At 38.5% G+C, this 25,336-nt stretch overlaps 2 protein-coding genes across 7 annotated transcripts in view; one reads left to right on the top strand and one right to left on the bottom strand.

Moving 5' to 3' along the window:
- The window catches only part of WAPL (WAPL cohesin release factor), a 146,429-nt gene that overhangs the window by 12,812 nt on the left and 108,281 nt on the right, over positions 1 to 25,336 (top strand). The window lies entirely within an intron of this gene.
- Positions 2,318 to 25,336, bottom strand: part of OPN4 (opsin 4) — a 37,794-nt gene continuing 14,775 nt past the window's right edge. Inside the window, exons 1-12 of one of the 6 annotated variants that reach the window (XM_013174547.3) lie at positions 24,978 to 25,170; positions 17,403 to 17,545; positions 15,302 to 15,435; positions 13,327 to 13,530; positions 11,277 to 11,448; positions 10,221 to 10,385; positions 7,396 to 7,503; positions 6,058 to 6,238; positions 4,567 to 4,719; positions 3,938 to 4,006; positions 3,448 to 3,486; positions 2,318 to 2,509 (exon numbers count right to left, since the gene is read on the bottom strand). In XM_013174547.3, coding sequence (XP_013030001.3) covers positions 2,318 to 2,509; positions 3,448 to 3,486; positions 3,938 to 4,006; positions 4,567 to 4,719; positions 6,058 to 6,238; positions 7,396 to 7,503; positions 10,221 to 10,385; positions 11,277 to 11,448; positions 13,327 to 13,530; positions 15,302 to 15,435; positions 17,403 to 17,545; positions 24,978 to 25,121 — 1,704 coding nt within the window. In that variant the 5' untranslated portion in view covers positions 25,122 to 25,170. Of the gene's footprint in view, positions 2,510 to 3,447; positions 3,487 to 3,937; positions 4,007 to 4,566; positions 4,720 to 6,057; positions 6,239 to 7,395; positions 7,504 to 10,220; positions 10,386 to 11,276; positions 11,449 to 13,326; positions 13,531 to 15,301; positions 15,436 to 17,402; positions 17,546 to 24,977; positions 25,171 to 25,336 lie in introns of those variants that run through there. The other 5 variants (XM_067000717.1, XM_013174550.3, XM_067000718.1 and 2 more) reach the window with 5 other exon arrangements.

The following is a 25,336-nucleotide window of genomic DNA, read 5'->3' as shown; positions in this document are numbered from 1 at the left end:
CAAGCCTCTTGTAAGTAGACAAGCACTAGCAGCTGCAGTTCTTTTTATAGATACAAACTAATCTCTAGTACATGTTGGAGCTGAAGGATAGACAGAACAACATGCTGCAGATTCATGGGGCTTTTCCGTGGACATACTCTTTTTTATACCCTCTAAAAGTGGAAGAGAATACAGAAGAGTGTGTAGTCTTCAAGAATACTTCTTGGGAGTAAAATCATATCAGGAGTGAAGGGTCTAGCTCTTAATGACATACCATACACAAATGGCATCTTACTAACACGAGAAAGAGCATGTGTGAGCTTTGACCTATTTTCTTGACAGGTTCCACCTTTTGCAACCCATATGAAACAGGCAGAATTTGCTAGCATTTCTTCTCTATTTTCACATGGCCTTCATGACAAAGGATGGGAAGAATTACATGCTTCATGTTTTCATATAATTTTAAAAGCCAAGAGAGTAAGTCATAACAAGATTCCTTAGGCTTAATGAACATCTTTGAATGTACTTCCTGTTTGAAGGTGATATGTTTCCCCCCTTCTTTTTCTTTGTTGCTAGCTGTATATATTATCAGTTTAATATTGTTTTCTGCCTGGAGACAATATCCGGTAGTGGGAGGTGGAGAGAGGAACTGTACTACTTCTTTTCCATTTCTAGTGCCTGTGATTTTATTTCCATAAAAACAGCCTAGCTTTTGAACACTTTGTTTCTTTTGGTGGTTTATTACCTGTCTGAACTGGCCAGTTATTTATGATCTGATATTGGGCTGCTTCAGAAGTCATTATCACCTCCATTTCTAATTTTAATAACTATTCTCTTAGTAAACCTCAATTCAAGTAAGTTTCCAAAAATTTGCTTCAAATCAGTGCCCTCTGTCTTCTGGAACCCACTGAAGTTGTTTTCCTCTCAAAGGAATAAATAAGTGTGTTACATTTTTAGGGTCTTATGGCTTTCTCTGATGTGACATAAAGAAGAACTGATTTACTTAGGATAAAATTGCTTGTGGGGTTCATTCATTCAACCAAAGGGAGAACTATTGGGGCTCCCTTGTTAAGAAGTGTTTCAGTAGCTCTTTGTGCCATGTGCTTTTAGGTTTAGAAGGTATATATTCCCCCTGTGGAATGACTATACCTCATCATTCTTGTGATACATACCTCTATAGATCGCTAATTAATTCTTTCCATTTATACTCATGCTCTAGAAGGAGCACCAGGGAAAAGCAGAAAATTACTATTATTTCATAGCACTGTTTTCCTTTCCTTTCTGGGGAAATAAGTACAATCTCATGGATTTAGTCACCGTGGACAAATCCTTGGCTATAAGGATGCTGCTGTTTAGAGAAGGCAAAAATTGAAGTGCTAAATTGGGAATGGTGCAGATTTCCACACATATGTAGAACAATGCTTTTTTGGAGAACTACATCTTCTCCCAAGGCTTAGTTTGGAAAAGCACATCTAAAGATATACCACTGTGAAGTGCTGGAAGGCAAATGTACTGAATTAGCCATAAGACATTTCAGTACAAACACTGAATTGAACTCTGCATTCTTCTCATGAAACATGCTTCAGAGAAGTTGGAGGGGGCTTCCAGAAACCTTCTTATAACTCTGGAACGTTGGCTAATTGTGGGTTAAGTTGGTGTTTAAGTGACTATTGGATAAAGAAGCTCAGTATGGAAAGGAGTGTAGACTCGTTGTCAGTGTGATTCCTTTCTCTTCCCCCAGTATCTCAGAAATTAAAATAAACATCTGAGACTTCAAATTACTGCTCAAGTGCATTACCTTTCAATCGCATTGTACAAGAAAATGAAGGAAAATATGTTATTAACGAGAGAAGGGAGCACTGACTGTGTGATTAAGTTTTCATTTGCTTGAGGAACTTCAATAACGAAGAAAGCATCTCCAGAAAGTAAAGTAAGTTCTTCCTCAAATAGCTTTGAAGTTAAACCACAGTAAGTGAACAAAGGCCAGTTTTGGATCTCATACTTCCCTTTCCTCTCAAATTAATCATAGTAGGCTTGTAGGTAGGATCCATGATGTGGTAGAATATACCTGAGAAGAGTAAAATCCAAGCGAAAGAAATAACTTTATGAGCTGCATAAAGAAGAAATAATAAAATTGCAATGTGATTCAGATCAAGAAGTGAACCACTGGAGACAGTTCTGATGCTGAACAGGTTACTCCCCTTGATTTTATCCTTGCTTGTCTTGTGTTGGGTGTTTGTAGGAGTGTTTCAGAGTGATGTAGGATGGTCTTCTGGATTCAGCTGGTCCATGGTTCTTGCAGAGGTAGTAGCTAAGGTGATATTCTGTCTTGCACCACTCAGCTATTGAAGTTGTTATTCTGCCTGTGGCTTTTGATCTTAGGGCTTAGGAAACCAGAGCTGTATCCAGAAGGAAGCTCTACACCTTGTGTGTTGCTGTATGTTACTATAATGCTGGGTATCTGGGCTGCAGATGGTCTATGGCGAGCCTCTCCTTTTCTTGGTCCAATACCGTTCAGGCACTCACCTCTCTAAAGGATGCAAGGATTTAAAAGAAATGGAAAATGAATATCTACATGGAGATCAGATGGCATCATCTATGAAAATATGGCACATATTCAGATCAGCACTTTGCCAATCCCTACTACTATCTCAGTGCCAAACTGAAAGGATGGAGAAAGAAGTAGATCTGAACACTTTTTGCTATGCCTCATGAGGAACTCATGAGGAGAAAAAAAAGTTAAATAAGATAATATACTGAAGCACAGACTTCGCATTTGCTTCTTAACAATCTGGTTTACTTTGATGAAATACCAGGCTAATGACAGCACATTCAGTTGTGGAAAAAAGTGCTGATGATGTGCTCAGATGGTCTATGAATTCAGTGATGTAAGGAGTCCCTCCATAAAGAAACCTAGATAGATGACAAGGCACCAGTTTAGGTTCACTGGGGCAAGAAATGATGTAAAACTTAGGAAAAACAGCATGGATATTTTGAAGGGTAAAGCCAATTAGAGAATGGAAAACAGGATTCCTGAAAACAGGAATCGAGAGAAAGATTAATTTATATTCAGTAGCAGTGCTTAGCTGTCAGTAGCACAGGACCAAAAAATGAGTGTTAGGATCAGGCTAGCAATAGCTTATAGCTTAAAAGGATTACTACTGACAATAAAGGGTTAAAATGTTTCTATTACATTTTGATTATTACTGCAAAGATAAAACTGGCTTTTCTTCACCTATCAACTCTCTTTCTCTTATTTCCCTGTCTGTCAAGAGTTAGGGCAAGTTGATTCACTTGTGGTGTATATATATATGTATATATATATATGTATAGAGGTATATGTATAGATATATATATATCATTATGCCATAGCTTTACACGGAAGCTTTACATGTTACATGGAAGAAGAGAGAGACACTAGGACAACAACTTACTGAAGAAGTAGTATGGCACGTTTCAAAAACTTACCTGTATTTCCTCCATGTTGCGTTTTTGTGCTGTCTTGCACTACCCAAAACAGAGAACATGAAATAGTTACCAGTGTGACTTTGCACAGTGGTACTTGCCACAGATTACAGCTGTCTCAAAGGGACGGCTATCTGAACGGCTATCTCAGCTTGCTTTGTATATTATTCAAAAAAGGTGTCATAAAATAATGCTTCCATACTCCACTAAAGAAATCACAGATATCATCAGGGAACCTACTGAATTCAAAAAAATACTCAAATTCTTTTAATAAGTTGGTCTTCAGGAGAACCCTGTAGTACATGTGATCTCTCTGCTTAGTTTCAGCAGTGATCTACTCTTTGTGGACATATTTTCTGTATACTGGTGGGAGTTTTGTGTGATTTTTACATGTCAGCGAGTAACTTAATTTGCTCAGAGACTGGTAGTGTCAACAGTTTTTGTTCCCTCCCTTAGTTAGACCCATGCCAGATATTTAAATAACAATTCTTACAGTAGGTGTAGCGGAATACTCTGCAACATTCAATTCCACCATTGGTATGTCATCAGCATCTACAACTGCCTGAAAAATGAACACAGATAAGAAAGACATAAATGATGTATAGGTATGTCACCATATCCTACATATGTGAAATAAAAAGGGTGGGAAAAAGAAAGGGAACAGAAGAGGAATGTAGTAATATACTGCATGTAATCTTGTACTACTGAATGTAGTAATGTCCTGAATATAGTCTTGTTTTTTTACCTCTCACTGTATGTGTTCATTTCATAGCAAATGGTGAGACAACAGAAAGATGGATCAAGTAATTTGGGAAATATAAGGAAATAAAAATATTACTGAATATACAATTAAAAGCAAACACAAGACAACATACCATTCAGATGCTAAGTTCAATATAATAGTTCCTTTGCTTGTCAGAAGTGTAACAAGGAAGCTGAATAATGAACCAGGGGAATAAAAACCTGATGACCTTTTACAGCCTCAAAGTCATTACTTACTGTGTTAACTCATAGGTTATTCCTATGTTCTAGGCAGGAACCATCATGATTAATTATGATAAAATGTGCAGATTTGTTAACCTACCAGTTGTCTGAGAACTTAGATACTATACAATCTGTTACCTTCTCAAAAATCCCAGAATGATGGCTTTGCAGTTTAGGTTTGGTTCTTAGGTTACTAGTTTCAGTTGTGCCTTTGCCTGTTCCATAGGAGACCTGTCTGCTAGCAGGACTAGAGATCATACTGGTGATATCGGTTTCCATATCAGTACAGCCCTAAAATGAATACAGCAAAAACAATCACTTTAGGTTTCTTAGATTTCTGGCCAGATAGTATCATAAGAATCAGTTTTGCCTAAACAGAAATTGTTAGAGAGACAGACGCTGCATAATATTTTTACAGAAACTATGCCGCGTGTGACTTCATAAAATGTTTTGCTTAAAAAGAGATACAAACAAACCACCAAGTCTATTAAGCCAAATTTGGCTTTTTTTTTTTTCCCCTACAGGATTCACTGCAATTTAAAACAAACAAATGAACAAACAAACAAAAGAAACCATTCTGTTATAGACTAGTGTTGAAACTTTTCTAATACACCTGGTCAGTCACTTTAGAAACACTTTGTTCCATGAAGTAGTTCTAATTTATAAACTGTGTTTCAATTAATGGGAGAACATACAGGGAAAAAAACAAACAAAAAATTCAGGAATTTCCTAGGAGTCAAATGTTCTTTTCTGAACTACCTTCTTTTCCTCACTCTGTCAGCCTTTTCACTACATTTTGACTGAACTAAGAAGTCAAAAGAACATAGTGTCTAAAGAAATTGAAATGTCACTGTTAAAAACAACTGACAGAATGCAGAGCTTGACTGCTTAGATACAATGATTACCTTGACTGTGAAAAATAATCACAGAGAAAATAATGGCCTTTTCATATATTTGGAAATTTTATTTAAAACAATTACAGAGTTACTAATGTAACTTTGGGTAGCAAGAGAGAACTTGGGATTCCAAATATTTGCTTTGTTTCCAGCTGCTGTGCAAGACATGTGGCTTCGCTTACACTGGCAGCAGCAAGGTGTTGAGGTCGCCTGTGAAAACAATTCTTTAATGCATTTGTTGATTTTTATCTATGTCTGATGATTAATGTTTCCAAATACAGCCCACTTCACCTTCAGAAAGCATTACCTGTATCCTTAAAACTTTGTTTTCACTAGAGAATTGTTTAGTGACAAGAAGTTTGGGGTTTTGTGTGTCCGGACTCCAGATCTGTGGTCAGATAGGTACCATCCTAGAAGGATGGTCAGGCTTTCAAGGGTGCTCTGACTCTTAAGCTTCCTTTACTTTCTAAAATTCCTCTTGTTCTGTCTTCCCACCCTTCCTTCAGTGTCACAAATGGGAAAGAATACAAAGGGCTACATTTTGCTCTTACACGTCAGCTTTATGTCTTTCGTTTCACTTTGACCCTTGACTTTTTCTGGAGCTCTTGTAATAAGCATCATAATGCTTATATGCTTAATGAAACACCTAGAGCAGCTACCACTTTGAAGGACTCTCTATGAAAATTAATTACTCTGCAATTAAAAATGTGTGTATGGGAAGCATCTTCCTTACTGATTCACTTTCAGAGAGAGAAGATAGTCGCCTTCTTCCTTTCTGCAGCCCGCTTGTCTCAGAAGACTGGCTGGTTACAGTGGCTCGTCTGGAGGAGGGATAGCTGCTGAAAGATCGTGAGTCTTTTGGAGAAACTCTCAGCAGGGATCCAAGGCAGGGAACATATGTTGCAATGGCTGCTCTAATGGATGAGAGGTAGAACCAGTCAGATTTTTTCTGTTAGCACAAAAATTCAGTCATCATAAACAATGCGTTTATTCAGAGAGATGGACTTATGCCACATGGACTGGAAAATTACTGGGCACAATAAAGGGTTTTCCAGATATCCAATGCCTCATAAACAATCACCCTGCAAGATCACTTATTCACAGTGTTCTGTGGAATTCAAATTTACTGCTTGGCAGGGACAAGGGCATTAAAGTACAATTCTTTGAACCGAAGGGAGCTATTAAAATGATGTTTTATCTGCTTTCAGCTTAATCAGGGCAAAAATAAAATTCTGTCCCTTTAAACTGAGCCTTGCAGAAGTACCACATAATGAATTATTTTAATCTTCCCCTAAGCAGCTATTCTAGCTTCTTCTTGCACATCTGTCTGCCTGGTATCTGCAGAGTAGTACAAAATGTGCAGTTATATTACAGTATTCTTTTTCTCATATGCAGCATAAGGAAAGTCTTTTGCACAGCTTTTCTCTCCCTCCCAGCCTTTCCACCTAGAAGTCCGTGCCTGCCTCTTCTCCATCCACTTCCCTTATTGGTCTGTGTAAAGGGTGAAACAAAAGAGTACGTATGGCTTTGCTGCCATCCATCAGATCCCACAGCCTGCATCTGAACTTGATTTGGTAATCACCCTAGATGTTACAAGCCAGAAGAAATACTATCTGAAATACGGAAGCTTGAAGAAAGGTGGGGAAGACACGCAAAACAGGGAAGGAGTGGCTTGACTTACTGAATTGCATCCCTCCCTGGCCTGGTTAGTTTAACAAACTGCTATTTGTAACACTGACAGATGTCCGGATCTCTCATGAAGATAGTTCACAAAAATTTACGATGATTTCCTCTGAGCTAGGAAAGTCTCTGTCTTTTATCATGTGATCTGTAAGTACAGATCAGCATTCCATAAACATCTCTAGCTCCCATCTGCACAGTAAATTGTTCCAAGTACAGATTCCACTGACATTTATATGGCATTGAGAAATTTTCTTGGGGAAGGGAAGGTAGTCTTTCAGAGGCAGAATGAACAGGTGAAGCAGAATTCAGATACTAATCCTTTAAGTGACAAAGTTACTGTCTGATATTTTCTGGTATATATTAAACATAGCTTACAAAGTGAACTTACCTGTATTTGGGGTGAGTGATGGCATAAATGATGGGGTTATGGATAGCAGAAGCTTTGGCAATCACAGCTGGTATTGAATTCATGAAGGGTGTTAGAACATGTGAATACCTAGAGTAATGCAAATGTATTATATATTTAGTATTGAGTTCTACATAGTCTATGCAGTTATACACTGATGAGAACCCCTAATTACTGCTCCTCCAAACAGTGAGAGTGCAAAATTTTACATCTTTTTCCTGCAAGGATCAGCACCAGCCTAATTGCATTTCTGAGAAAGGTGACTTTCTTGGTGCTTCTCTTGCAGCACATCAGTTTTATGACTCAGAGGTAACCCTTGTATTGCTTACCCTAGGGAGAAAGTCTTCCTGCAGGGAGTGGATGTGCGTTCATCAGAGTATCTATCTGTTCAACACTCAACAGATGTACTTGCTAAATTAGGATAACCTAATGGGTGTGCAGAATGAGGCATTAAAAGGAAGGATAATTAATAAATCATTTTTCCTTTTCAAACTTTGCTTTTTGCCTGATCTGATCTAAAAAAGAGGGGAGAATGTCTCTTATGGTGTCATATGTTTTGCTTATGTTACTGTGGCCACACATATATACAGGTTATGAGCCTCTAAAGTATACAGAAATTATGACTGATGTCCATATGCTGTGCCCGTCAGGCAATTAATTTGAAGATAGCCTGAAGTAGCCCACAGAGTCTTGGTCAGAAAAAAAGTCAATAGAACAGCTCAGACCAAAATAACAATAACATTTCGCAAGTGGTTTCAGACAGGCAGTTTCTCCATGGACCTGCTTAGGGGCTATGATGACCTCTTCCTGCACTTGTAGAAAGTGCTCTAAGTGAAACAGCCCATTAAGTCAGTCTTTCCTTCCATGGATATAATTCTTTCTTTGTCACAGCTCTTCTTCCTGAGAAGGCAGTCTAAGCTCTGTCTTTCACTTAGCCTTGCATTCCCACTTGTATTCCTGAAATACTCAGATTATCCTGTCTCAGAAGGTCTCTCATATGAGTGCTGCAAACAAACAATGAAGAGGATTGCATAAGTAGGTGGCAGTTCATCATCCTGGTAAAGACATTTTTCATCATATTATGGGTATGTTTACACTCCGTGATGAGGAAATGGTTTGCCGGTGGTAATACAGGAACCATTTTGTCAGCTGCCCAAATGATGAGATGCCATTTCACCACTAATTTAAAGTTTTTCTCTGATAAGATTTGTCCAGGTAACATGTTCTTCCTAATACAATATTTAACATGGTTGATCCTAATCATTCTTTCAAAGCATTGGTTAGAGGAGTAATTCTTCACAGGATCTGGAGACCACAAAACAGTATGATCTTTATGGAATGGAGTTTTAGACCCTGAGATGAGAGGCATGGTGCTTTGGTGAGACTGGCAGAGCATTCAGCTGACAGAAACAAACAGCAACGAAAGATTTTGTTTAGACTAATCACTCGCAGAAAGTACAACTTTAATGTAACCTGGAGATCAACAGTATTAGTGGTCATGACTGTGTTCTAGCTCAGTAGTCCCCTTCCAAAGGGGCAATTTTATATAGGAATTTTTTGAAGGAGTTAAGATTCTTCTTTCTTTTTTTGGATATGTTGTTGCTCTGTCAGATGTTGCTCTGTCTTTAGTCCAGGACAGTAGCCACAGACTTCATGTCTACCTTCATGTCTACCTTCCATTGTTTGGCATGCAGTGATTTTTGTCTAAGTTCGTTGTAATAAAAGGCAACAGAAGGCCTCCAGGCTTGGTCTATTAATCTCTGAAAAATCCCAGAAGTATTGCCCAAAAAGCATAGTTCAGAAATAGAAGAAAAAAGCTGAGTGAAGATGTGTTGCTCACCAGCTGTCTTTATGAGCAAAATTTGCAAATTCTCATTTGTCAGATACTGCACAGTTGTAAAATTGGCCATTTGTTCAGATTTTTGTCAGTATGAGACGTGGGCCAAAAGTCAAGTTCAGCAGGTACTTGATCATCCTAAAGTAGATGCTGAATCTTACAGAACAGCCTGACAGTTCTATATGGCTAAAATGCTTAGTTTAAAGCATTTTTATCTTTTTTTATGTGTCTGAGAGCAAGTAGTGCTGCAAGGTAGCTATGATGCATTTCCGTGTCTTTCTTTTCATCTATCTCTAGTGTTCTCACATCCCCAGTGTGATGGTCTCACATCCCCAGTGATCCCCAGCAATACCAGACAATAAAGCTGTGTGTAGATTCTGCATTAATAGTATCACACTTCTGTTGAAATTACTGTATAAAACACTGGTAATTAGATGAACATGCTTATGTGATTTATGTTTACTATATTTTATACTGAGCACCAAAAAGCTCCCCAAAGGAAGTATGTACTTGTCTAATTCTGAGCTTGCATATGCATGTAAGGAATTTCAACAGTTTGATGTAACACAAGCAAACAAATAGACTTTTGTAAATAGAAGAAGTGGAGAAAGAATCTCCATTGGGTGAATCTTTTTGCCTCCCCTAGGCATTTTGCTGCTAAGTAAAATTAACATAGTTCAAATGTGCAAGCATAGAGAATCTGCATGCAGAAATCACTGGCAGTTTCTTATCTTGCTAGTAATAACCTCCCTATTCCTGTTTTTTTTTTTTTTCTTCTTGAAAAGTTGAACTAAGAAAAAATCACAGTCACTGTGTGTCTCATTTGTTAAATGTCACTCCTGAATATGTTGTTGTTTTAATGCACTTCAGGCATTAGACTTGACAGGTATCTTTGACTTTCATCTGTCTTTCACAATTTCACACCTTTTGCTTTCACTGAATATTCCGTTGCTGATAAATTCATAATTACCCAGCAAAAGCCACCAGAGCAACAACAGAGTATGGTGACCAGGAAATGACATAAAGCAAGATGACAATCAGTGCAATCTTGGCCAGCTTCCACTCATTTTTCATCCTCTGGTACTGTTTCTGTAACTCTTTATTTCCGTGTTTGCATCCAAATGTCTGTATAGACCTAGCGGAAAATAAACAGAAAACAGAAAAATGGAGACAGGGAATTAAGCAAACTACTTCATAAAATGTGGCAACAATTACTCTTATGCTATTTTGTAATATGTCTTGTACTTTTATTGTATGTTTCTGTATGTATGTGACCAGTCCCTTGCAATTCAGTGTACTTCTGTTGGACTAATCAATGGCAAAAATCAGTGGGAAAAAAAAGTCCTGTACCAGAAGAATTTCCACATATAGCATTGTCCAATTAACTTGAATACCTGATTTATTAAATATAGTTAGAGAAATCTTTGCTTTTGTAAGTCAGATTGTGGTACCGTACTGTCACTCTGCACTTTCTGGCTATGCGACTAGATATGCTGCTATCTACAGGACAGATAGCTACAGATTACCAATGTAGTGGCAGCTACTGGCCTTTGTTTTTACAATAGGTTTTGTTTCAGAGACCTGTAATTAATTTTTATCTCTTTTTCACTTTTTGTCAAACATGGAATTTGCAGTTAAATTCCATTTTTCTGTGGAATAGTTTTTATACTCAGTTATTAGGCATCTCTGATGCCCCTTTAGTATTTTTGTTGTTGTTGTTAGAGTTGGTTAATTTCTGTAGTCCTTTCTCATCATTCTGGTTTCTGAGGCTGCTACTCATACCCTTTTCTGTATCATTAGCAAGAATCCTTAACAGCTTTGGTGTAAATTCAGAACCCTGAATGGCCCTTCTAAGAACCATATTTCTTACCATGTTGACAGAACTCTTGTTTCCTGTCTCAGTCATGCAAATGAACAAAAAGTAAAAAAAAAGAAATGTCCATTTTTCTTTTGTTAGTCCTTGTTGTAAGAAAATAAGCAGTCATTTAAACAAAGGAATAAAAACTTAAGACTGTTGGCTACTTACTTGTTTGCCTTCTTGATAGCCTCAAATATAAAGACATAGCTGTATATGATAGCAATTAAAGGAATGAAAAAGACAAAGCAGAAAAGCAGCATTGTGTAGGCGCGGACTGATGGTGTGAAAGTCATGTAGTCCCAGGAACAGGAAGTCATCAGACCTTCGGGAACATATGCACCTAGAAAGAATGGCAGGAGAAGGCATAAACCATGAAGTGATTCTTATTGAGCATTCTGAATGCAAAAGTTAGAGAAGGATACTCAGAATAACATGGGATTTAGACCCATTCTCTTCTAAGGGAGAAAGAGTATAAAAATATACATGATTCTTTGTTTAAACTACCTCTTTATTTTCATGTACTCTGTTGCAACAACTTCGTTGTTGTTTTTAAGTTTAGCAGTCTAAGGCTTCAGTAGATCTGAAAACTGAATCATTTTGTTTCCTATCCTCATTATAATCTAAAGCTCAACATAGTCAAAGGGCATTTCTCCAAATACTTCAGTTGGTCTTGGATCAGACCCATGCTGTTTTCAGATCTGCCCAATTCCTCTCATATTGCTTTCTTCCCAAGGAGTGAAATGAAACTGAAAATGAAGCGATAGCTACCACTTCTTTAAACTTCTGCATATTAGAGAAATTTACTGTGCAAAGGAGAGTGATTTACTGTGCAGGTCAAATGAATATAAAGTTGAGTACATGGTTAAAAAAGTGTCGTACATGCATAATATTCTGCCTGAAATAAAACAGAATCTTCTTAGAGCAACTATGTCAAACAGGTAAAGAAATTGTCAACAGCAACTTATTTTTCCTTTGTATGTTAATTTTCACTGTTTACAGTGGTATTTTCTGTTGAACTTTTGAAACTACTGCACCAGATGTGCTCAGATGCATCCAATTATTGTGTGAGAGTTAGTACTGTGGATACTATTAGAATCTAATTATAAGATAACAACACCCTTCAAGTAATTATTCTGCCTTCTCCCATTAAGATTCCAGAATCTAAGACTGTATTGTCATTTTGTTCTTCTAATACTGCCTCATTCAACCAAAGGCTGCTTCTCCCAGTATTGAGGTTTGCCTGCTTAAACATGCCTCATGTTTAAGGGGGACCAGACTGACAATAACAAAAATCTACTAAAACTCAACTCAGTAACTGAGTTTGTTGCAGCATCTTTTGGGAAAACAAAACATTGCTGTATTCTTACCTCAACTGAGCTGACACATTCTATTCTGGAATTAGGGAACACAATAATGGGCTGGAGTTTTTGAATGATGAGTTCATTCTAACTTACTGACTGAAACTGGTGACTCATAGGAAACAAATAAATGGTACCAAAATGGTTTTGATGAGGAAGAATAACAGTAACTGTCTTTGTTACAATGATCAAGATGCTGTATGTGTGTTCCAATTTGCATGCATAAAATTAACACTTACAAAAGCAAATTGGTTAGTTATTACTAAATGCCACCCCTACTGGAAGCTTTAATGAAGATACCATTGGCTGAATGGACAATGGTATCAAACAACCGACACCTAGTGCTGTTTGCTCATCTATAATATAGTCAAGACTTATTCATGATGTACTTGCACAAAATATTCAGACTGTATTCCTCTTTTATATGAAGAAAGAAATTCAGTTTGCCACCACTCTCTTACACAGCACCTCTGGGAAGGAAAAAAGCCATCAGAAAAAATACAAATATATCTATTTCACTTTTATATAGTTCAGTTTAGCTCAACAGAAGTAGGTAGAGGATAATAGGCAAGGACATCATTCATAAATTTTGACCTTTATTTTATCTCCTGCTCTTTGTACAATAAATAATGAGCTCAAGGAGAAGTGCCAGTGTCATATAATTTGCTCATATGCACTGGGTGTTTTTTCTTCTGATTGAGATCTTCAGTTTCAATATGCGTTTTATCAGTTTTTCTCAAATTGATTTGTTGATGCCTAATATGCAAGCCATTGATTCACCCCCTCCTATACCTGTAACAGACCAATATTTATTTAATCCAGTGATATGAGGGAAAAAACTTGTATTCCATTTCACTTACTCCATCCAAAGAAGGGTGGGAGGCTCCAAGCCAAAGAGTACAGCCAGACTCCTACCAGGATTATTAGGGCCTTCTTCTTTGACATCACTCGAACAGAAGCCAGAGGTTTTGTGATGACAAAGTATCTGTCCAAGGCAATCACCATCAAAGTGATCATAGATGTAATGCCAAAAAGAGCTCCGCAGAAGGCATACAGCTCACAGCCTTTCAATGAAGATGACAGAAGTAGCATTGAAATTAATCTACCCATGCTAATTAATTTCTGGGAGGTTCAAGTCTGTGTTTCCTATGAGCTAATGTCTTCTGGAATTCATAAAGCAATGGAACTTCAGTTTCACAGCAGTTGTAATACTATTTCAAAGCTAGTGTTTATCTTGCTAATTGTATTATCCATGGAGATAAACTTCAAAGATTTTGTTTGCTTCGATTGCTGGAGACAGCAATACCTAATCTATTTTCACTCATTGACTTACGATGTTCCTACTGGGAACCTTTCAGCAGTCCCATGTCTTGTGTAACTCTACTTTTACTGCAGCTCCTGTAGAAACAGCTAGTTTGTTCAACAGTGTGTTCTGGTGACTTTGGTATCATGGAGTCATTGACATCTCAAAGTCAGTGTAACTGGAGTAAATATTCAGACTATGAATATATTCATGAGTGATTTGAATTATTCAAACAACTTCACAATTAGAAGCCGGGGTTGTGGTTTTTTTTTTTTTTATTTCTTAACATGTGCAATTTAACACTTCATGGAAGTGTTTTTTGTTTTTTTTTTAAAAACCATCAGAGATAGCAACACCATGTCTCATATTCCTCTCTGTCAATACCTATTAAAGAGGCAAAGACTTGTCTTCCTGATACTGTAGTTATAGAGGAAGAATGAAAGCACATTCCTTAAACAGGCTTTTTTATGCATTATTGATTGTGGGCTCCGTAGGACTGATTTGTGCACCTGTTATACCAAAGGTGAAAATCCCACTATTGAAGTCTGCAGCAGATTTGCTGTTGACTTCGGTTGTGCATGTTTCAGCTGGGGTTTAAGACTCTATTGCAGGTGCATCGCCTTCTACCTGCCGGATCAGAGGTTCTGGAAGGTCAGAGTTAAGAGAAGAATGATTCAGCAAAGACTGAAGGCTGTGCGTTATGATTGCTATACAGTCTAAATGGTGAGAAAGGTAGTGGATAAAAATCAACAAGAAAGAGCAGTTTTGAATATTTGATAGACCTTATTAATTTTATTTTTGTTTTTTTGTAAGAGGCAGCTGACAGAATCTGTACCATCTCTCCCCTTGTGGTTGAATCCCTTAATATCATCTTTCCTTTTATATTCACTATTTAGACTGTAAACTGGTTTGTACAGGAATCAGAGTTGATATTTTTCTTAAGTACCATTGCAGCTTTTCGCGCAGTCTAGTCAACTGTTCTCATGCAACCACGACCAGATATTTTCTGTAAATCACACATTAACAATGACTCCCTCAAGAACATTTTCTTACAGGAAATGTTCAGTTAGCATTTTTGATGTGAAAACTTGCTTTTGCTAAGCTTTCCAGTGCAAGTCCCTGAGCAGCTTATCTAGAACGGCTGTTACGCTGGTGTGTATTGAGTTGGTGGTTCTTTGTCACAGGACTCTGCCAGTAACTACTTGAGGAGATGACTGGGGAAGAATGCTGGCAAGGAAGCTGCCCCTGTATCTTACGTTGCCAGTGTCTCCTTCGTATCTCATGTGTGTAATTTTCCTGGAAGTGTTCAAGGCCAGGCTGGATGGGGCTTTGGGCAACCTGGTCTGGTGGGAGGTGTCCCTGCCCATGGCAAGGGGTTGGAACTGGATGAGCTGTAAGGTCCCTTCCAACCCAAACCATTCTGTGATCCTATGAATTGCAAGTGTACCCCAGGGAATTGTAAGTAAGTTAACTGGCAGTATGGTGAGAACATACTTTGTGATTTTTTATAATTAGTAAATAAATATACAAACCTTTCTCACCAAAAATCCAGCGTTTGTGGAGACTGTTGGTGAAAAAAACTGGAGATTGCGTAATGGACATAAGGAAGTCACTGACAGCTAGATTGATGATGAATATGTTGGCTGGCTTCTGAAGGGTCCTACTCCTACAAAGAAGAGATCAGAAGGAATGTTGCTAAACACTACTGCAGTGTTAATTACGTTGTTATTCTTTCCTGTGAGCCTTCACAGCTTCACTAACACCAAGGCACACTACAGAGCAAGCTAGAGGAGAGTGCTTCTCATTTCCCCTGTGAGAGAACGTAAGCAAGTCTCAGTTTTTACACCCTTAAACTCCTGTGCATGTTAGAGGGTTGTTTTGATAACCAGCTCAGTGATGGGGATAAAGCACCTTGGTCTTTAAATACTCTGACCCAGTGCACTGCATGTCCATGATTAACAGGAAATTAAAGCTGATGTACTCTATGGATTTGCTGGATCTGGGTCGTGCTGAGCTGCGGGAAGGGAGTGCATATCTCCCTGATACTGATCTTATGAGCAGTGACTTCCAAATACAGGGATTAGGCAAACTCACAAGGTACCACATCAAGCATTATGTTTTACATCAATTCTGCTCTGTGACACGCATTTCGCTTGCCCAGACACTGATTTTGAAGAGGGCTGTAGCTAGCCTAGAGCATATCTGACCTGCGTATGCTATTCATAATATTGTAGTACAATGCCTTAAAGGGTACACATAAAAGCTCAACTGAGAGCACCTCCATTAGGGGTTCATTGTAACTTTTTTTAGCTCCTTTTTCAAACTTTTGGTCTTACATAGAAACGAAAACTATCAGAATAAATGATAGGTTCTTTGCACTGCTCCACAACCAATCAGTAGGGCTGCTGTCCCCTAACTGTTGGTTTGGGAACAAGGAGATATTAACAGGTGCTTAGGGGCCACTCGTTTTTATTCAGTAATCTGCAAAGTTGCTGAATATATTTCTGTTTCAGACAGCTGGCTCAGTTTTGCAATTTCTTGAGACTGCTTTGTAGGCATCCAGTGTGTTCTCCGAACTTCTGATAAACTCGTTACTTTGCTATCAGTGTCCTTTTTTGTCTTTATAGCATCTTCCAATGAAGACAAGCTGTGTCCTCCACTGGAACCACAACTGCCATGGTTGGAATTCCTGTATGGGACCAGGCAAAGAGCTACGCTAGGTCACTTACTTCATCCTTGTCTCACGTATCTGGTCTGTGTGCCAGCATCTTATCTGTTCTTAAGGCCATGTCATTCACACTGAAGTGTTGGTGTCTACTCTGAATGCACACACTGAAACAGAAAATGTGAGATTGCCTGGGAAAACTTGCTGCCATTTTACCTTTTTAACCTATCATTTACTACACCAGATAAATACAGGCTCAAGACCCAAATTAGTTTGCTCTGTATTCCAGTGATTCAAGTTAACACCATCAAATTGTCATATATTTGTTATTGTTTAGGTTTACGGTAGTGCGTAAAGATCAAACATAAAGCAGGAGCTCACTGGCTTGACATCATTCCAGTGCTCTGTCACACAGTGCTGAGTGTGACAAAGCAGAAGCAGGGTGAATAAATAGGAATGGTGAAGATATCATTGTTGTCAGAGATCAAATATCTTTCAGATACAAAAGCTTGGATGTGGCTTTGTTGAAAGGAAATAAGCCAAGTGTTAGAAAAAGTAAAAATGAGAGACATTGCCAGTAAGGAATAGGGAACAGAGTAACTGAGAAGTAAGCAGCAGGATGAAGGAAACATCTAAAATAGTGAAGATACGTGAGAGAGGCAGGTACAAAACATCCCATCAGTGCACTACAGGAACTGTTCAGCCAGTAGCAAAAAAATTCACTGAAAGTTTTCTGCTCTGGCTGCATTTTTATCACTTGGTATATCGGGGTGATTGTTTGCCATTTTGCTACCAGACCACGGTTATTGGGAATTCAGAGGGGAATGGCAGGTTGCCATTTTGTTTCCTAGAGCAGTGTCTCAGTGCATTTACAATGGCAGTATGTCTGCACTGCATGCAGAGTGCAGTCCTGGTGCTGTTAAAGTTAATCCATTTCAGTATTTAAAAAAAAATCTAAACCAAAATACCTGCAGAAAACATAGATGACCAGGAAATTACCCAGAGTTCCTGTGATCCCCACAATAAGAATGACTGCTCCAATTGTGTAATGGGCATGGTCTGGGACATCCACTGTCGGAAAGGCACCAGGAACACCTTTCGCTGTCATCTTCTATGGAGTAAAGAAGTCATAGGTATATGGTCAGATTTTACTGAATAAACTGACACGTGCTTCTGTAGAAGGGGAAACAGTCAAGAATGTGAAAAGCCAGCAAGCAAAAAAGTCAGAATAAGCTAATTGATTTCAAATTACATTTACAGTTGATCATCTTCAGGGGCTATGTATGCTATCAGCAGCACAAAGGTCAAACATTGTTTTATGTGTTTACAGTTGATTTAGACTTATGGTGAAGAAAAGCAAGCTATTCTCTCCCAAAAGAAAGAGAAGGATATGGAAGAGAAAAAGAGAGACAGGAAGGGACCATTTGTATTGCATCTGACATTAAGTAACGCAGTGCTTAACAAGTAAATTGTCTGCAGTTTTCATTTAGTGAAAGTTTCTGTACCTGTGAAGTGTGATTTCTGTTGTCCTCTAACATCACTGTCTTAGAATTCTCTAATGAAGTAGAAATTACCTTCTATTGATAAACATGCATTTAATCCTTTAGCAGCATGGCTATTTCATTTCTCCCACTGAATAACTACCCTGAAGACTTAGTTACCAAAAGCCTGGCAGCACTGAACAACAGTCTTTTGGAAAGTAAATTAAGGATTAGAAAAACTAAACCACAGAAACTTTATAGCATGTGTCTTGTTTGCATACCTGCCTATTTTCACTCTGGACTGAGAGAAGTTATTTTGCTCCCTGTGAAGTTTGTGATAAAGCACATGATGAAAACGTGTTTTCCCTACTGATAACCCATGGCAAAATTCACTAGGCAAGTCTGAAGACTGCAGCATTTTAAATAATAGTTTAAAACATTTTCTTAGTGTCAGGAGCCACACAGAGTGTTTAGACCAAGTGACCCCAGCTAAGTAATGAAGTAAACAATAAGTCTGCAGCCAGGAAGCAGGATGACCTAACAGAAATTGAAGAGGACAGCCAAACTGTCACTGTTCTGCTGCCTTTTTGATATAAGGTCAGGCAAGGAGATTTAAACACCTCTGTGCATGTGCTACTGTCCTAAACATGCCTTGGCATCAGCTCTGACCAGCTAACGTAGTCATGATAAATACCAAGCCCTGTACTCATTCATCCGCACAGACGTATCCTGTCTCTTCTTCATAGCCAGGTTTTTCTCGTCAGGGGTGGCACTCACTCGGGAATGGCATGCCGTGACCACTGCTCATAATTCAAGTCTGCAAGCTGCAGCCATGGCATTCCTCAGCTACTGGGCTACAAGAATCATGCCAGGGTTGAGAAAAGCCCAGGAGGTATCTTGAATAGTATATATCTTGCCTCCTGTAAATATTATCAGTCTGGCTGTGGCCTAGGATCCAGGGCAAGGGAATTGCTTGTATCAAAGTTTTTGCCTGTACCAAGTGTAAATAATGCTTTGAGGCTGGATATGTTCTTTCCCATCACAGGTAATGGTACAGCTATCATATGCTGTCCTTTTTTCCCAGGAAAGGAAAGTTGCTGTTTGGAAAGGAGGAAAGCACGTAGAGGTATGTAGGTATGGAGTTCTCACATTTTTTCTAGGCTGTGTCAACCACTGGCATTCACAGTTAGAGCGGAACTCGTGATTGCCTTTGACAACACCCCAGTTATCAAAGGACAAGAGTATTTCCAGACAATAGGGGCAGACATTAGCTCTGAATAGATCTCTGAGATTGTATTCAAGTTACCAGAGACAGTTTGCATTTAAAACCAATGTGCCAATAGCAAGAGTCAAACCCCAGGAGTGTCTGAAATTGTACAGGAGATTGTCTCTGCTTGTGTGCTGAGGATCTGCCTGCAGCAGTCCTCAACAGGAAGAGTGTACTCCCTGGGTTTCTTCATTAGCAGGGATGAGATGCTGGACAAATAGTCTCATCTCAGAGAGTGAAAACGTAGCTCTGGCTGTTGTTATAATTGGAGCAAGATGTTATTATTGCATTAAGGCAGATATGCTAACTGAATGACAGTAGCATGATGTTTATTGCTCAGGTTCCTTCAGCAAGTGTAAGTTGGCTTCACATCATAAACACCAGCGGGCATCTTGCCCATGTAGAAATTGCTACACTTAACGCACTGTCAGTAAAATAACACAAAATCCCATACGAATAGCAAGTGGGAGAGTCTGAGATAAAACTTAAATAAATGGGATCAGGTCTTCTTTGGTTTGGGCTTATTATTTTTCCCCTTTATGGCTAAAACATTTTTTAAACTGCTGCTCTGCAGAGAGTTAATCATGATTATTAATGGAATGGAGATTTCTGATGTTTTCCCCCGTAGCTATCCATTTAATCAGAACTGGATCAAGGTAACAGAAATGAAGCAATTAAAGGAGCTTGTTTTGGCTACAAAGAACAGATTTAAAATGGCTTTGATTTAAATGAAATTTGTGGGGGACTAAGGACAAGGAAAAATTTGAAAGATAAATATAAATACACAGAGAAATATCAATAGAGGAAAAGGTTATTTAAGGGACAGCAGAAGACTTCCAGACTTCTTACTCGGGGATGAAACAAGTTCAGAATGAATAAAAATGTCAAGTGTGAAAAAAAATAGGAATAAAATTTATAATGGAGGAGTGATAAGACATAAAAAATACTAAATAGATGGGGAAAGAAGAGGTCTGGCAAAGAGAAATAAATTCACATTTTAGTGTGGACTTCCTGGAGGCCTGTCATTTTCACCACAGGATCCAATAATGTCTGTTCTCCAAGAAATACATTTGATAATTTATAAAAAAAAAAAGTCATTTCAATCTTTTTATTGGAAATACTGGTCTGATTCAAAATGTCTTTAAGTCAGAGAAAGGTGCTAACCAACCCAAAAGGCATTAGATCAGGCTTTACCACTTCAGATTCATCCCTGAGTTGCATGCATACAACTTCCTCGCTAGGAGATGAAAACACATGCCTGTCTCAAGATCATCTTACAAGGAGAAAAGATAGCGCATGAGAAAATCAGGACAGCAGGATAATTGAGAAATCAGACAATTCCCAAAGCTTTTCTCTATTCATTTTCTCCAGCAGATAAGCTTTGTTTAGACTCTATCTTCTATTGTCACCCCCCAGTATTAGGACTTGGGTGGCATGAGAGAAAAAAATCCCACTGTTGCAATCCCCACCATAGCAATTGTCCTTTGTGAATGCTCAGCCTGAGCAAACTATTTCAATTGCATTGTTAACACAGAACATCATTGCTCTGCATGTTCTTCTGTTCAGCCTTCTTTCTATATACACTTCATAATGAAGTTAAAAAAAATCAACAGGCAAAACCAGCACTTCATTATTTCTCTCCCAAGTAACATGACAAAACAGCTTGTTTTATGTAACATGATTCAAAACGTCACCAAATGAGCGAAGAAGCAGAACTGTAAACCAAGAGGTTGGACGTCTTCCTGTGGGTGAACAATGCTCTACAACTTCCCTGGGACAACAAATAAAGGCACTTGCATCTGAGGCCCTGGACCACTGGGTGCCAGTATACCCACAGGGTTACTGTGCTGTGGGTAGTTTAGATGCGTATTAATTCTGTGGGAAACAGTTCACTGGGAAGCGTCAACTTCCTGACAGTCAATGTAAGTATTGCACATTTCTCAAATAAGCAAACAGAATGGTTGCTTGAGAAGCTGTGGAGGACATCGAGGTAGTAACTGAACTGTAACGTGATCTCTTCACTGCAAGTACTGAGGGTCAGTTTGAGAACGTATCTTCTAGCCAAGGATGGCATTTTAGCCATCCTTAAAAGCAGGCTTTATAATATTGCTTGGGTGTATATGAAAACTGGCCTTTTGCTAGAACTGTAAAATAATTTATAGGTATAATAGGCAAGCCATTTATTATTTACACTGTGGTTTTGCAGAATCAGATGGATAATTAGGGTTTGTTAAGGAAGCTGGGAAGTGGTCGCTGATTCATTCCGGCAGACGTGGCAGAACACCAGTCTGCCTTTAGCTAGGACTGGGTGTCTAGCAGAGCTGCAAAACGTGCTTAATGAACAGTGATGTGGGAATTCCTTTTCCACCACAGAGTCTTAGCAGTTGGTCCATACCCTAAAACAGGGTTATTGTCCCTTCAGAAGGATAATCTTAATGGAGGATATTTTTATCCTTCATATATAGGTGTAATCCTTTTCTAAATCCTACTCTGTCATTGCCTTAAGAGTCAGTGGCAACAAGTTATGAAGGCTGCTCCACATCAGTGTATTTTCTTCCAGCAGGTTTAAGTGTGTTCTTGGAGAAGCGCTAGAAAAAGAGGGAAACAACTACATTTAACACAGTCTGCCTTCTTAAAATGTTCATTGTTATCCCTAAAGAAATGCTTGTCTGCTACCTATAACAAAACAGCTAAAGCAGAACTGGCCATATTTTCAGCTATCATTCACTATCATTGACTGAGTCTTAGAAGCATGAGCTGCTTTTAGGGAGTTTGGAGAAAAGGAAGCGTTTGACAGTTGGTGAAATCTGTTTAAATCCTTGCTGTTCTGGCCTTGTCCATGTAAGCTGCAGCACGACGTGGAACCTCTTTATTTTTACTGCCTGCTGCCAAAGCTGATTGCAGAATCCTTCCTGGAAGGCCAACAAGAGGAGATACCCTACTTCTTCGGGAAAAGAGCAGCGCACAGGCCCTTCTGCTAAGGCCTGGTGCAAGCAGAGAAGGGGTAAACATCAACCAGTTGCAGAGAGCATCAGTGTGCAACAGAACTCGTATTTTGATGTGTAATTTGCTAAGACCCTGCAAGAGGCTTGTCTGAAGAATGTTGTAAGGATAAAGGAATTCTGCAGTTAAGGACAAAGCCCCAGACTCCTTAGTGTTTTGCCTAGGTTAAAATAAAATCTAGACCAGGAATATTTGATGCCTTCATCTATTCTATCTTGGGAATGTGTTCATTATACACATTTTTCTAAAAAGGAGGTTTTCTAAGTAGCTATTTTAAAATTGTTAAGAAAGCAAACAGCAATACCAGCTCACCTCTGAGTAAGTTCTAGTAGAAGACATAACATGGTTGAGAGTCCTAGTGACCCCTCACTTCCATGGCATGAGAAAAATATTTTTGTCTAAGTGAAAAAAGGACATTATGCAAAGAATACGGTGTAACTACTACTGGTAAAAAAAAATGTTCAGAGTAAGAAAAAAAAACACGTTGTTTAATTGCTCTTCTGAGAGACATTGATTACTGGAATCTGACTAAAGCTAGGAGTGATGATGGTAGAAGCAAGGCCACAGATGTAAATATTTGTACTGAATATAAATCACATTTGATGTAGCCCATTCCTCATATTCTTCCTATTGCAAGAGTGTAAAGTAAGGCTTAGTTTGTAGGAAAACAAGAAATCCACATAGGATAGAATTTGAACATATTTGGTTCTGATTGATTGATTAATTGATTTATTTCTCTGACATTGTTTCAGAAGTTGGGAACAGAAAAGACTAAGACAGGGACATTTTTCAGCTAGTCCTGCCTGAACACCAGATGGATTATACCTAACAAGACAAGGAAAGGGAAATGGGGACTAGTATGTTGTTGTTCTGAGGCATTCATCTAGCTTTCAAACTGTAGTCACTGGTTTTGCAGAATGACTGTTTTAATGGAATAGAGCCCAGTTCCTAAACATGGCAAGTTTGGCAGTCCGACTTTGACTTTGGCAATGTATTGGGTCTCTTTGATCTTAATTTTCCTACAAACATTGGTAATGAAGTTGCTTATTTGTAAGTGTGGCTTATAATATCAATAGTAGCGTTAAGCCTTTTACATTATAACAAATCATATAGCTTGGAAAAATTATCAGAACTGAACTACTGTCATTTCCTAGAGTTTCTAGGTGCAGTTTTAGTTCTGCCTACCTACCAGAGTCTTCCAACAACTGACAGTACTTATTTGTCTTCACAGTTCCTTACTCTGATTTCTGAGCTTGCCTCTATTGGCACTTTTTCTGTGATGACAGGCAGCACAAAGAGGAGTGTAATCAATTCCACCTCAATTATGGTTTCAGCAGGGAGACGCCAACTGCTAAGCCCTCATTCCAGTAGGCAGCAGGGCTTTCCATGGATGATGTTTGTCCCGTTGAGCAATTTGGATGGCAGATTTTGTATCCTGTCTTCCGGATTTAATCTCAGCCACAAGCAGCACACATTAGTTTAGGAGAGTTTCAGGACTGAAAGCAATCTTGATATCAAATTAAAATGTAAAAGTTTGAAAATACTTGACGTAGGGAGAAGAAATGGACAGATAATTTCCTCTTTCAGCAGAATAAGGACAAAAATAATTTTGAACTTTCCAGTGTGAATCACTCTGTCCCCAGAATCCTTTTCCATTTTGCCATGTGCTCTCCAGTCCCACATCTCCCTCCCTGCTATGTTCTGCTATCCTCTTTCATTATGTTATCCATCTAATTTAGTTCATAAGTGCCTTGCCTCAGGATACTTCTCTGTTTATTTTCATGTAATACACTGTGCATTTCCAGGTTTTATTAAAAAAATAAACAAAGAGGCTGCATTATTACTCTGTAAATAATAAAATATTTACTGCTGCTTCATTATAAATTAGGATCAAAATGTAACACCTGGTCCAACATGCTTTATGCATAAAAACTTCAGGAGTGTTTGAAACTTTCACATTTTTTTTTAAGTAGTCACTGGGTTATGTGGCTCATTTCAAAATACCTGAGGTGACCACATCAATGTTTTAAGTTGAATTTCAGATTTCAAAAACTCCAAAAACCAGCGTGGGTCTTTTTTTATTATTTTCTTTTTAGCAGTCTTTTGTATGAACAGCAGCCAAATAAAACTTTGCAGGTCTAATAGTATATAGAGATACATAGCCAAGAAGAGATTTCTGAACCCTTTCGGTTTGGTTTGTGGGGTGTAATGAAGAATATTTTTAGAAAGCCCAAAGAGACTCTATCCTGAAGTGTCATTACCACAGATTGCACCATCACACTTTAAAGGATTTTTTCTGTTACCATTTAACAACTGAGAAAGAGCTTTGGTAGAACTTACCTGGAAAACCTTTCTGAAAAGCTTTCTTGAGTAACTGCAAGTAACAACTCCTCAACATTTACATAAGCGCTTTCTTACATTTACAGACTATTACAGAAATGATGGGGATTTCCATTTTGAATAATACCACAAGCGAGCATTGTGTTTGAACTGCTGAACAACTGTTTAACTTACAAAAACATGCTCTTTTTATAGTTTGCAACATATTCAGTGTACTTTGCCTCCCTGTCTTCTGCCCATGTAAAACTGCCAAAAACCAGTGTTTCTACAGTCCTTTCTGCAGTAGATAAAAACAGAAATAAAAAGGTTTTTAAGTTTCCATTATGTTGTTCACTATTGCATTACAACATTAAATATGCACATGTACCTTAAATGTCCATTTACAGTTCTATAAATGCCAGCTTCGCCAGCAGAACTACCTGCTACAGCTTTTAGTGACAGAAAGCACTTACTGTTGGGGCTCTAAGAGGCAGGTCCATCAGTGTGTAGGCAATCGCTTCCGAGTCATTCCATGCGTTAAGGGACTCCACAGTTTTGGTGCCGTTGGGGTCCTCAGAGGGACAAGAGATCCCCCTTTGAATGGGCTGACTATTCATGTGAACAAAATCTAAGCAGTAGCAAAGAAAGCAAAGCTCTCCCCTGACTTTAAGTCAGCCAATTTATCTTTTTTTTTTTGTGTGTGTGTGTGTGTGTGTGTAAAGCAGATTGTCAAATTCTCCGTCTGGAATACTGTGAGAGCTAGTGCAGAGTTTCTCACTAAAGCTTCAGATTGCTTTGCTCCATCTTCAGCTTAGCAAAGGGCAGCAGCAGC

This window comes from Anser cygnoides, chromosome 7, assembly GCF_040182565.1.
Source record: "Anser cygnoides isolate HZ-2024a breed goose chromosome 7, Taihu_goose_T2T_genome, whole genome shotgun sequence".
NCBI lineage: Eukaryota > Metazoa > Chordata > Aves > Anseriformes > Anatidae > Anser > Anser cygnoides.
This window is presented reverse-complemented; position numbering and strand designations above follow the sequence as displayed.